The following is a 13684-nucleotide window of genomic DNA, read 5'->3' as shown; positions in this document are numbered from 1 at the left end:
TCCTGCTTCCAGCTGATGTCCCTGAGAGGCAGCAGCCAGTGACCCACGTAAACAAGACTTGAAAAAACAAAAACAGAAGCAAAGTAGTTACCTTGTTCCAGTCCCAGTGACTGTTTGTGGGAGACCTTATTTCTGTATGTTCTGGCAAGTTCTTGAAATCAGGACTTGCATTTTTGTCACTCTGGTCAATACTTACTTTCTGGGATCATAGGATTTACAGTGGCGTTTCTCTGCTGCTGAGGTTGAATACCTTACAGTTAATGCTTACTCAATTTTCTTGTTTGCTATGGAGTTTTTAAACACTACAAATTCTGATATAAGCTTTTTGCCCATAATTTTTTCCTGCTTTTGAGATGATACTCAAGAGTAATGGGACATTAAAAATGTGTAAATGATTATATTTTTATTAGCACATTGTTGGTCTCTTTTCTAACGATGAACATAGTATTGTCTTACTTCGCCTTAACCCAGCAGCTTCTAACTCTCACTTCCTTGCAGAGTGGTGTGTTCTCCTATTCCTCTGCTACGAGACCTGACGCAGAATGCTGCAATCAGGTAAGTGCTAAAAGACCTCCAATTCGCAAGGAAGTGCTGGCTGTTAATCCACCCATACTTTGAGATTGGAGAGTCCCTGTGTGGCAGACCTCAGAGCAGAGCCTCTTGACTTTAAATTATGCATATTGTTAGGGTTACTGATTGAACAGGCTTGCTTATCTGTCTTCTGGTTTCCCCTGACAACCTCTAATTCTTCCTGGATTAGCACAGTTGGAGGCAGAGAGAGGCCTCTGGTAGTTGGCTGGGTGGAGGCAAGCCATCTTCTGCACCCCAGAGGCTCTCACAGTTCTCCTGTTTTAACAGATGGGTTTAGCCGTGTGTGTAGTTGTGGCCCTGCAGAGGTTAGAAACACAAATTGTGTTTGTTACATATTTTTTAATGTTTGTGGATTGTCATGCACTTGAAAGACAGAGACAAGAGACTGAGAGAGAGAAAGCTCTGTGTCCACTGTCTCAATTACCAAAAGCTCGTATTAGCCAGAACTGGGCCTGACTGGGCCAGGAACCTGCATTTCAGTGGGGCTGCCCCATGGGTATCAGGTACCCAGGTACTTGAGCCCTCGGCTGTCGCCTCCTAGGGTATATTAGCAGGAAACTGAGTAGGAAGCAGAGTAGCTGGCACTTAAATTGGCATTTCAGTGAGGGAAGCAGGTGTTCTCATATTATTCAAGATGAGAAATAATCATCTGCTAAAATTTTTAACAATTTTGTGCGTAAAGGCCTGATTTCTGTTTCCTGGAAAGCTTAATTACACCTCAGCTCTTGCACAGCAGCAGCATTTTCTGTTGACTAAAAGTACTGTTAAGGATGTTATAAGACTGTTTAGCATAAACAGCAAGTTTATTACTCATCCCTAAAGTTGAGGCAGAGTTTGTGTTGTCATTTTTTCCAATATTTAAGGAGACTAAACATCTATATTTTGAAAATTCAGGAATTTATTGAAACTCTGCTAATCTTGAATTTTGCTTTTCCAACCACTTTTTATGATTTCTTTCCCTCTAAGGAAATATTTTAAGTCTTAGATTTCTCGTTGTGCAGTAAGTTATTTCCTGTTGTTAATGGGCTGTAATAATAACTGATTACCATTTTAGAAAGGCTTTCACTTGACGAAAATTATTGTGAGTTTGGAAATTCTTCTTGGATTAGTTACTTTCATTTCTCTCCATGATTTTTTTGTTTGTCTTTACCCTTAATTTGTGCTGGCTTTTTGTCTTTGTGCTCTTTTGTTAAGGGTGCAGTGCAGAATTGAAAGCCGTGCTCCTAAGCCCATAACAAACAATCTGGCTCTGCTGGATTCGGTGTGGACACTGTGTATTAACCCTTGGGGTCTCTGGCTGGATGGGCGCTTTCGGCCATTTAATCCCACCGGTTCTCTCTGTGGTTTGTCACTTGTTTGCTTGTGCTCCTCAGTGTTTCTGTATATTTTCAAAGGCTGCCCTGCCTGGCCCTCTAGAAGTGGTTAATTCTTATCTTTCTAATTAGGATAAAGAGGCCTGGCCAGCAGAGAGCTTACAGAATTAATGAACAGATCCTGGAATTTTTGCATGGGTGATGTTGTTGTTGGTCAGTGGGTTGGGTTGGAACCTGAAGCAGCCTTTGATGTTGATACTTACTGTGTTCACAAAATTGTTAGATTTATAAAACAAATCCATGATGTATGTGCATAATCAGGGAAACGCTCAAAGTAAATTTAGTGATAAAATTGATTTCAGTATACTAAAGATTTATGAAAGATGAAAATTAACTTTTGCCCTGAGTACTTTTAATGTGTTCTCTGGGAATAGATTGAGGCTGATGTCCAGTTGACCGCACATTTACTTGTTTCAGGACGGTTATATGTCCCAGTGTCGTATCTCCATTGCAAACAAAAATCTGAAAATGTGTCCTCTGGTGTTAGCTGCGAGTTAACTTCCCCCTTTATGTGAATGTATCCAACATGCTGCTGCATGTTTGCATTTGGTCTAAGAGGTGGTATTGAGTATATACTAAAGCATCTGAAATCCGTATAAGTGCTAAGAGAATAGTTAGGTGTGACCTAAAAGGTTGTTCTGTTGTTTTCAACTCTGATTTCCTAAATCATTCAACATTACCAGTAGCTTGACTTTGAATGGAACTGAGCTGTTTTGGTTTTCCTCCTCCTGGTCTCCCTTCACCATTATAATTTGCTTACACGTAGTATTTTTCAAGTAATTCTTTGTTATGTTAAAATTAAGCACATAAACCTTCTGTGTATGACTTTCTAGCAGTTTTCTTAAGAAGCAGCACAGTTCTGTGTTTGTGGAGGGTGGTGTGTATCCACTGGGTTTTTCAAGGCCGCAGTTCTTTGCCGGAATCCTGGCGACACCTCCTCCCCAGCCAGGCAGGTGCCTTCCGGGCCAGTGAGCTCTGCCGCCCCTGCCTGCTGTGTGCCGTGTTCTCCCTGACCCTCATCGCCTGCTACTGTCTTCTGAATGTAATTTAAATGGTGTCTGTGTGTTGTTTTGGAAACTATTGTATTATTTGGTCGTATTTTTTTTTTCTCTCTCCATCTAAAGACTCAGTTGTTGATAGTATTGCCCAAATCTTCCAAGAGTTAACCTGTTTTCTTCACGAGTGCTTCTCTTTCTGTGTTCATCTTGGAATGAATCCAGCATGAATAGATGATTTTATTTTTTAAAGATATTTTCAAGTATTAATGTGAATGGATATGGCTTTGTGTGTGTAGTAGGGGAGCAGTTGTTAATGTTGCCATTACTGCAGCATTGTCAGGGTTAGGGTTGGCAGGCAGATCACTCAGAATTGGAAACCTTAAAGAAGTAAAATGTGAGCCTGGCGCCATGGCCTAGTAGCTTAAGTCCTCACCTTGAACACGTGCCAGGATCCCATATGGACGCCGGTTCTAATCCTGGCAGCTCCACTTCTCATCCAGCTCCCTGCTTGTGGCCTGGGAAAGCAGTCGAGGACGACCTAAAGCCTTGGGACCCTGCACCCGCATGGGAGACCTGGAAGAGGATCTGGGCTCCTGGCTTAGGATCGGCACAGCTCTGGCTGTTGCACTCACTTAGGAAGTGAATCATCGGACGGAAGACCTTCCTCTCTGTCTCTCCTCCTCTCTGCATATCTGTCTTTGTGATAAAAATAAATAAATCTTTTTAAAAAAAAGTACAATACATGCAGTCGGCAGAAGTGATGGGAAATTTTGACTGTCACTGCATCTGACACCTTTTCAGCACACTGAATCTGTTAACTTTGGCATTATGTCACAATCTGTAAATTCAGTGTCTTAACAAAATTGGTGTCTTAAAATATCTATGCATCATGAATTTTTCCCTATAAGAACAACTGATGTGGCGTTAATTGTAGGATTGTTAGGGAAGGGTAAAATATAAATTAAATTTGATGTTGGAGTCTTCTACTCTTTGTGAAGTGTGCTAGCACTTGCAAGCAATAGTACTTATAATATCTAAGGAAAATTCTTGAAGTGAATTGAGTCAGAAAAAGTTGTTCTCCATCTCATTCCTTTTCTGTGAGACTTGTTTGCACTGCTCTCTTTACCAGCAGTGCTAAAAGCACTGCTCGCTTACCTTACGCCCAACCATGCCTAGGGTTACATTTTTTTTTTAAGCTGTTGGTATGGCTGGTGAAGTCAAGTGATTAAAATGATAGTGGTGGGAGTATTCCCTATCAAAGAATCCATTATACTACTCATGTGGTGAGCTGGTCTTGTCGGTAATGCTGGAGGCTAATGCCGGATGAGTCAACACTGTTGTGCCTGCATTTGGAATAAGTGAATAAAAATACTTCTGTTAGAAGTGTTGGATAAAATGATATAAATCTAAGCAGAGTTGTCTTTCTTACCTCAGCTGGCAGCCTCTTGAGTCTATCAACTGCTCCATTAACTCATTTCCTCCCCTGGACTTCTCAGAGAGTGAGAGTGCTTCTCTCTGCATACCAGTGTTACTGTTTTCCCTTCTTTTATACATTCTCCATGGATAAGCTGTATATTTTTTTCATTCAGTGGTCTGTCTGTAAGACTTAGTCTGCATAAAACAAACAAAAGATGATGAACATAAACAACTTGGATTTCTGCTTAAAAGTTACACTTTGCGGCTGGCGCGGTAGCCTAGTGGGCTTAAATTCTTGCCTTGTATATACCGGGAATCTATATGAGCACCAGTTCAAGTCCAGGACGCCCACTTCTCATCCTACTCCCTGTGTGTGGCCTGGAAAAACAGTAGAGGACGACCCAAAGCCTTAGGGCCTTGCATCTGTGTGAGAGACCTGGAGGAGGCTCCTGGCTTCAGATTGACTCAGCTCCTGCTTGTTGCAGCCACTTGGGAAGTGAACCAGTGAATGAAAGAGCTTTCTTTCTGTGACTCCTCTCTGTAAATCTGCCTTTCCAATAACTATAAAAATGTCTTTAAAAAGTTGCCCTGTGGGGGCGGTGGTGTGGGCGCCATTAGGCCACCACCTGGAATGCCTGCGCTTGTCACTTTCGACCCTTGTTCCTTCTCTTCAGTCCAGCTTCCAGCTAATGCTTCCTGGGAGGCAGCAGGTAAGGGTTCCACACACCTGGGTGGAATTCTGGCCACCTGGCTTTAGCCTGGCACAGGCCTGACTGTGGGCATTAAGGAAATAAACCTAATGGATGGAGTCTCGCTTTTCTACTCTGTGACTCAGCCTTCCAAGGCAGAGAAGTAAATATATTTTTAGAAAGTCTTTTCTTTGAGGCTGTTGTTGTGGACAATAAAAGTGTGCAATACTGGCTTCCCACATGGAGCTGGTTTGCATCCAGACTGCTCCACTTATTCAGGTCCGTGCTAAGGGACTAGAGAAAGTGGCAGAAAGTAGCTGAAGGGCTTGGCCCCCGCCACCCATATGGGATCAAGTTCTTGGCTTCAGTCTGGCCCATCCCTGACCACTGCAGCTACCTGGAGAGGGAATGGGCAATGGGAGACCTCCCTTGTCACTCTCTCTCTAACTCTTAATTTTCAGTTAACTACTTGTATTTTTATTTTTTTTAAAGCTGCCCTTTGGGTCTTTGCATAATTGGTTCCCTTCTGTCTTGGATTCAGGGAGTTTTGAGTTGTAGCTTTTTTTGTAGCATTTGAAAAGACTGTTTCTTAATACACAGTAGATCTTGTTTTGGGGAATAAATCAAAATACTGAAATCTCTCAGCCAGTGAAAACTTAATTCATTTTAGGAGGGAGTTTGTCTTCAGATTGTTGTTAAAGATTCATGGAAAAAGAATGAATCTTTAAGGTCATAAACAGGGCATTTATGCCTTCACTAGGCTTCCATACTTAATTCTAGATACTCCCTGTGTGTGTCCTAATGGGCTGTTCTATGTTAAGTGTAAAGCATTTGTTGAATGTGATTCTGAGAGGAATACAGGGAAGATTTTGGAGATTATTTTCTGTTGGCTTGTAATTTTTTTTACTCTTTAGGGCAACAGCATAAAAAACTGAAAAATAATTTTTTAAGGAAAGATTTGGTATGCACTAATTTGAGCACATTTAACAAGTGAATCTTTTGCTAAACAGGATGGCGTGTTAGCTTGGCCATCTTCTTGGTTTTATGTTTTCCTGGGTATGGCTTGGAATTCTTACAGGCTTTGCCTCAATCTGACCTGCTTTCCAGTTCCGGTTCTTGACATTCCTGTTGCTTTTTTTTTTTCCTTTTTAAAAAAAATTTTATTGTATTGTTGTTGACAATCTTTACATAGTTAATTGCGGTTAAAAAAAAAGGTTCAGGGGGTATAGGGAAGAGGGTAATACTATTATGTCCATATTGTTTCCATCATGTATCTGAGGTAAAGGGGGATATTGAGGGAGAAGCCCCACCCGGTTTCCCGCCCACCCCAAGTCCCGGATGTGGGGCATGCTCTGAGATATTTGCTCAAGTGGTTTTAATAGTTCTCCAGTTATGAATCGCTGCCAGTTTCACTCGATGAGGTCGTCCACTGATTGATATGGTCCATCATAAAGTCTCCGTTTGCCCCATATTTCGCTGCCAACATATAGCTGAGATGAATGATTGACCTGTTCTGTCTTCTGTCTTTTCTTGGTTAGAGTTCTGAGTCCAGCAGTTCGATTGGGGAGATCTCCAAAGAAACCTTGAGGTATTCCCAGACCAGATTCTTGTATGTTCTAGCAAGCACAGGGCCTGGCACAGTCCATCACCCCGATCAGCTGGTGGTTGCAGTTGCTGGGTTGGTTCTGTTTTCAGTCCCGAGTTGCCCTGGAACCAGTGGGTGTTGCAGTCCAGTCTGGTTCTGCCCAGCACATACTCGGCCCTTACATCAACCAGTGGGAGCTGCAGCCTAGTCGGGGCGACCCACAATAACCCCCATCAGGCCCACCTCCTACCCTGGTTTGCCAGTATGTGTAGCAGTAGACCAGTCTGTCCCCCATCCCATTGGGCTCTTGTACTTGTCAATGGGTATTAAAGCTTAGTTCCATCTAACCAACTCAACCATCCAGCCCTCATGGATGTTGTTGAGTGCCTCTCTGTCTAGCCACCCCAGCACCCGTCCTAGTTTTCATGCCCTCCCGCGGGACTAGTGACCCAGGAAGGGGGAACCCACTTTTTCCCTCCCAGGTCTCTCTCAGTCCCGGTTTATGCACTCTTTAGGTGGTTCTGTGATTTGACTTGACAGAATTAGTCCCCAGTGCCAGCTTCTGCCAGTTGATGCTGCAGCCAAGCCCAAACATCCCTCACCTGCTCTAATTTATGCTTGCACCCACAAGAATAATCAGCCCAGCCTGGCTTTTCCCTGATCTAGTCCACATGCAGCGCACAGGTGTTGCAGCCTTGCTTAGTCTGGTCTGTCCTCATCCCAGCCCAAGCTCTCCAGTGGGAGTAGCTGTCCGGTGAGGGGACCAGCCCTTTAATCCCCCTGCCAGCTCTGTCCCTCCCTTCCTGGATCTCTCGTGTGCTGTTTGGGTGCTGCAGTCAAATCCAGTACAGGCAACCTCACCCTGGCATTCCATAATGTGTACTGGTTTCGTCGCGACCAAACCCGGCTCAACCCACACTCTGTTCTGGTGATCGGATTTGCCAGTGGATGACATGAACTGATTCAGCCTGGTCTGCCCCTGACCCATGCCGAATGTGTGCCAGTGGGAAACTTTCCATGGCCTATTCTGGGCTGTTTCCTATCATGCTTCTTGCGCTTACCTGCAGGGACTGTGTCCTGCCAGAGGAGTTGCCCAGGCTCCTCCATCAGAACCCCTCCCAATGCCAGATTTTGCGCATACCAGGGGGTCCTTGAGCCAACCCTACTCAATTCACCTCCTGTCCTAGCAGGAACAGTGGCTTTTCCCGGCTGGCTTTCACCCCATTCTGGTTCTTGTTGTTGGATGTTTCAGCCCAGCCATGGCTCGTCCATACCCACATACAGCTCACACATGGCTCAGTAGGGGGTTGAGACCCAGCCTAGTCCTGTTGCTGTTTGTAATGTCTCCAGCCCCCTGGGAGATGCTGCCCTCCGCGCTCTCATCTCCTGTGCACTGCTATTTCTGATGTGTTTTTTTTTTATTTCCTTTCTGCTTTACATTGTAGTCAGACTAGCCTTTCATGGCGATAGCCATCTTTTCAGGTAGTCCGTCTTGGTTCATCTCTCTTGATTTCTTGCTGTTGTTCATATTTGGTTAACTCTAGACTAGCTCGTCTCAGTTGGGGTTTCATGTTGCAGCGAAACGTGTTATACTCACTGAGCCTGTTTCTGTTCTGTGCCTGTAGAACTGAAATCTTGTCAGGCTTTTCAGGAATCCCCAGCATTCTAGAAGGAGGCTCCAGTTACATGGATCTGCTGCTTGGGCCTGGCACCCCTGTTCCTGACTGCTTCCATCGATTTTAGCTGCCATCGGTAACCAGGCCTGTCCCCATTTAAAGCACAGGTTCTTGGGTTGATATTTTCTCTGTGCTACAGAATTCCCTTATTCTATGATCATTGGGGAAATTTTGAAAAATAAAGGGAAGGGAAATAAATATACACAGGGGATTACTAAAATTACTAATAACCCTTTCATGGTTTGTGTATTTTGTTTTTAAGTTTGAAAAACACTGAGGATTCTATTTTTTGGAAGAACTGTAGTGGTTTTTTTGTTGGTTTGTTTTAAACAAGTCCACTGCTATCCAGCTGGGTTTTACAGTCCTTTGCCAAGTGTGACGAAGTTGTGTGCATGCTTATGTACACGGTACACAATGACCTGATGCCTGAGAGCGTACTGGAAGAGGTGTCACAGGCAGCAGGAAGACTGCTGTGTTTGCCAGCCTTTGGGACAGGCAGACATCACCACCTCCGCCTCTGCCTCCGGAAGGGAAATGGAACTCAGTTTATACATTTTAGAAACAGGCATTGACATAGTTATCAGATTGTGACACTTGAGGAACACGCATTAGAGGAACATGGTGTCGGGTGGGGAGTGGGCATGTTTCTGGCCTTCTTCCTGTAGATTTCTTAGCAATATATGTGTTTTGATTTTGCAATTGTTGCTGTGATATCTGCATATGTTCTGTATTAAGCTAATCCTTCCTAAGATGAATGAAAGGCATTTAGTTTTCTTTCAGAATGGTATTTAAATGTCTCAGAAGTTGACGCAATGTCTATTTTTTAATTCTCTACAATCACCTATAATCAACTACAGCAGGGCTCTTCTCATAGAGAAGGCCTCGTGAGGTCTGTTGAAATAGTTGTCTTAAGAATTGAAGAATTTAGGGGCTGGTGTTGTGGTGTCGCACGTAAAGCCTCCAGTTGCGATGCCGGCATCCTTTGTCAGCTCTCATTGGTGTCCTGGCTGCTGCACTTCCAGTCCAGATGCCTCCTAATGGCCTGAGTGCGCCCAAGGTCTCCAAGGGCAGACCTTGCAGAAGCTCTCTCACGGCTGCCTTGTCTGCCATCTGGGGGTGAACCACAGAGGGGAGATAGCTCTCCATTGCTCCCTATCTGTAATCGTTACATTGGTGAATAAATATTTTTGTTTTAAATTAAGAATTTAGGAATTAGAAGCAGTTTTGTAAGAAAAATTTTTTTTTCCAAAACCATTAGCCAAAGTCGTTTCTGGAAAAGACTTTGGAATTTCAGTTGTTTGTCTTTCTGTGTGAAGTAGTTCAATGTGCTTGATAACTAAGAATCCAATTGTTAATTTTTGGTTCTCTTGCAGTATTAATTTCAAAGACCCACAGTTTGCAGAAGACTACATTTTTAAAGCTGTAATGCTTCCGGGAGCAAGGTAACTAGACATTATAGGTTTCTTGTGCATGAATGGCTTTTGTCGTTGTCACTTAATACTGGGTTTTCCAACTTTTTCAAATGCTTTCAGAAAGCCAGCTGCAGTACTGAAACCCAGTGACTGGGAAAAATCCAGCAATGGACGACAGTGGAAGCCGCAGCTTGGCTTTAACCGGGACCGGCGACCTGTGCACCTGGACCAGGCAGCCTTCAGGACTTTGGGGTGAGCCAGCGATTCTCTCCTTCTTCTGAATCCCCTTACCAAGCAAGTTGGTATTTATACCACAGATATTTAAGGGACAGTAAAATCTTTCTGTAGGTAGTTTGACAGTTTTGCTGCTTTGTTGCTTTCTTTTCTTTCTAACAATCTATTTCTGTTGTCTCTATGGATGTATTATGTGTTGCATGAGAATTCTGTTATTTTCTCTAAAGAGGTTTTATTATCTTTCTAACAGTTACTTTAAAGGTTAGCCAATTTTTTCTGCTGTAGAAAAGCCAGATGTAGGGAGAGAGGGCTTTGATAGAATAACAGATGAAACTGGAGTGAAGAGAGCAGCTGGAGGAAAACATTAATGAGACACAGATAGTAATGATAATTTCAGTTAATGGAGAAGTGATTTAGGCAGACGGTTGCCTGTCGGCTGGTGATTTACACAGTGAAAAGTGAAAGGGGCATTGTGGTTAAGGGCACCTGGGCGTTAGATCCTAAATATGTGGAGTCACCACTTTTTACAAACTGCTTCTCTCTCTGTCAGTTTATTTTTATTTTAAATATAGATCTCATCCATTCGCTGACTCCCTGCCTGAAATAGCCAGGATAGAGCTAGGCCCTTTGGGAACAGACTTTAGACCAGATCCTGTATGTGGGGGCAGAGATCCAGTGGTTAAGCCATTACTCCTGCCTCTCGGCAGGAACCGGCACTGGAAACACAGCTAGCACTTGAGTGTAAGACTCCCATGTGAAGCTTGTATCCCAAGTGGTGTCTTCACTTCTGTAACAGGAGCCTGGCCCTGTCAGAGAAGGTGATGGTAAAGGTTACTAAAACTCTGTGGACCTTGGTTTTCTTGTGTGTAAAAGAGACAGGCCTCATTAGAATTAAATGAGTTGACTATGGACTGATTTGGATACTTCCTAAACACTGTGTCAGTGTTACCGTAAATATTAGATATCGTTAAAAGACATGCAAATTTAAAAATGGTTTTAATGTGTCTATTTGCCTGATTCCAAGCATTTTAAAAAGCAACATAAAAGTGCCTCTAAATAAAGTTTTGAAGACAGTTTTTAACCTTTGATCCTAACTTCTGGAATTTATTCTGAAAAGATAATTTTAGGGCATAGTTACATGCCACTAATGCATGTAAATATATAGCACTAGTATTGAATAAGAATGGTTTGGTGAAATATGAGACGAGAGCAGAGTGAAGTATTCTGTAGGTATATACACTGTAACTATGAAGACTAAACAAAGGAAATATTTCACAGTAAATTGGCAACAACGCAGTGTAGGGTCTTCAATGATAGTGATAACCATGTATCCTACAGGGAAAAGCATGTATTATGTAATTTGAGGTTTTTGTTTACAAAATATAAGTGAATATTTAAATGACTATTAATTGAAAATATTGGTGTTACAGATACATATTTTTTATCACTATTACTGCTGTGCTTACTTTTGAACTCCTAATTATCAACCTTTAATATTTTTGTGGTGTTTACCAGATCAGTAATAAAAGAGGTGTTTACTTGCATTTGTTTCATTTGCATCAATGCAATGTGATTGATCTACCGGTATATACTATTTTTGTCCTTGTTGGGCTGTTGGTCCTTTTCTAGCCATGTCATGCCACGAGGTTCGGGAGCTGGCGTTTATAGCAATGCTGCACCACCACCTGCCACTTATCAGGGAAACTTGTACAGGCCACTGTTGAGAGGACAAGCCCAGATTCCAAAACTTATGTCAAGTAAGTTTTCGATAATTCGTTTATTGGCATCCTAAATAAGAACTCGGATCCAAGATTGATTTCTGATTTTTATGCTGGAAGCATTTATCGGTGCAGAGGTAGTAAACTTTGAAAACAGTTGCTAGAAGACTTGTAAGAGAATACTATGCGGAATGAATTTATGTGGAATTGAAGAAGTTGACTTCTTCCTTTACTTACAAATCTATTTCTCAGTAAACATCTGAGAAAGAGGCATGTGGGACTGAGTTGCTTATTCCTTCAGTGTAAGTATTTGGGTAGTTCAGTCAGATCTGAATTTGTGGCGTTGTCACTGCACAGTTACTCAAAAGGCATGTCCCTTCTCCAGCCTGTATTATACCTTAGGGCTGCCTGAGGAAAGTCAGGCATTGCCTTCTGAGGGAAAATGCCTTTTACTGTGCAGTTGTGAGAAACCCTTGACCTTCCTTCCCCTAGACCCTCATAAGCTGGAGACAGTTCAGAAAATGGTAACCATACAAGTCATACAGCATTTTGATCAAGAAAGAAAGAAAAAAGGTACTTTGGTGTTAGAATTCACAGATTTTGCACTGATATGAAATTGTACCCCTGTTTAATGTTGTTTTTGCATGTTGAGATTGTGCCCATTTATGTGAGGTCTTATAATTCATGTACCAAGTTCTCAAGGCCATGGTCTTGGTGAAGCCTTTACTTCTCCATTGCTGTTAATTGATTGCTGCCCAGCCAGAAGAGAGCAGCACAGGTGGGAAGGGGGACATTGTGCTAAAGCATTTGTGAAGTTTGAATCCTGTACATTTTTCTAATGCTTCAAATATTTCATGAGAATTGAATTGCAAAAAGAGAGAACACTTCCTTTGCAGAGGACCTTCAGAACTCTTCCCATGGGGGTGGCAGGGACTCAAATACTTGAACCATTACCTTCAAGGGTGCACATCAGCAGGAAACTGGAAGCCAAGGGTGCACATTAGCAGGAAGCAGGAAGCCAAGACTCGAACCAGGCACTCGGAGAAAAGTTGTCTATGTTCTGTGCGGTGCATCAGATGCCTGCCTGCCTGCCTGGCTCCAGAACTCAGAGTCGTAGTTAGTTACTAAAGAACAAGCCCAGTTGAAGCAGGTGGTTGTTGAGAAGTATTTGTGCTGTGTACCTGGTACCACTTTAATGCCAATTACATAACCTGTTTTTCAGATACAGTACCCAAGAAATGAGTTGGGACAGTTGTACTTACTCGGAGCCATCTGTTTTCAGCTTATTTTGCCGTTCTCTCCTTCAGTCTGCTGAGGCGCTGAGTGAAGCCTAGTGAGGTTACAGAGCCTCTGGGATCTGCACAGTGTGTGCTTAGAGAGCTCTGCCTGAGATGCAGCAAATAGCACTTCGGCATTCCATGTGTTAATGTCATCTCTGCCACTCAGGATGGAGAGACTCCAATCGTTGTGGATGTTTGTGCCCTGGGATCTGATCAGTTAATGACAAGAGCACATCCCACTGATTTTTAAAGTCAGCTGTTTGTTGACTTGTTTTATGGATTTCTTGTTTTATGGATCTTGGCCCATTCACTTCCATCTAGAACATGTCACAGCTTTGGAATGAGAATGAGAATTGAGACACAGAAATAGTAGAGATGGGGTAGCATTTTGCTTAGTTTCATTGGTATTTTTCAAAGTGATAGAGACTGATGCAGTGAGTAGACGTTCAGAGATCTGGTGAAAAGATGTAGAAACAGTGAATGTTCTTCGTTAAGCAGCTTCTTCTAAATTAAGTTTTAGAATCTTAACTTTGACTTAACTTTTTTAAAAGATTTATTTTATTTTATTTTATTTGGAAACGCAGATCTAAAGAGAGACTGAAAGCAGGAGGCAAAGATCTTCCATCCACTTGTTCACTTCCCAAATGGCTGCAGCAGCCCAGAGCTGAACCAGTCTGAAGCCAGGAGCCAGGAACTTCCTCCACGTCTCCGA

At 42.7% G+C, this 13684-nt stretch overlaps 1 protein-coding gene across 3 annotated transcripts in view; it reads left to right on the top strand.

The window, feature by feature from the left end:
- The window catches only part of XRN2 (5'-3' exoribonuclease 2), a 69389-nt gene that overhangs the window by 42312 nt on the left and 13393 nt on the right, over window positions 1–13684 (top strand). For all 3 annotated transcript variants that reach the window (XM_004585646.2, XM_012927180.2, XM_058679868.1), the window contains 4 exons: window positions 499–555; window positions 9702–9770; window positions 9861–9992; window positions 11604–11731. In XM_004585646.2, the coding sequence (XP_004585703.2) occupies window positions 499–555; window positions 9702–9770; window positions 9861–9992; window positions 11604–11731 (386 nt within the window). The remainder of the gene's footprint in view (window positions 1–498; window positions 556–9701; window positions 9771–9860; window positions 9993–11603; window positions 11732–13684) is intronic.

The sequence above is a fragment of the Ochotona princeps genome, chromosome 22 (assembly GCF_030435755.1).
Source record: "Ochotona princeps isolate mOchPri1 chromosome 22, mOchPri1.hap1, whole genome shotgun sequence".
In the NCBI taxonomy this organism is placed as follows: Eukaryota; Metazoa; Chordata; class Mammalia; order Lagomorpha; family Ochotonidae; genus Ochotona; species Ochotona princeps.
Note: the sequence above shows the minus strand (reverse complement) of the source record. Positions and strands in the feature narration are given on the sequence as shown.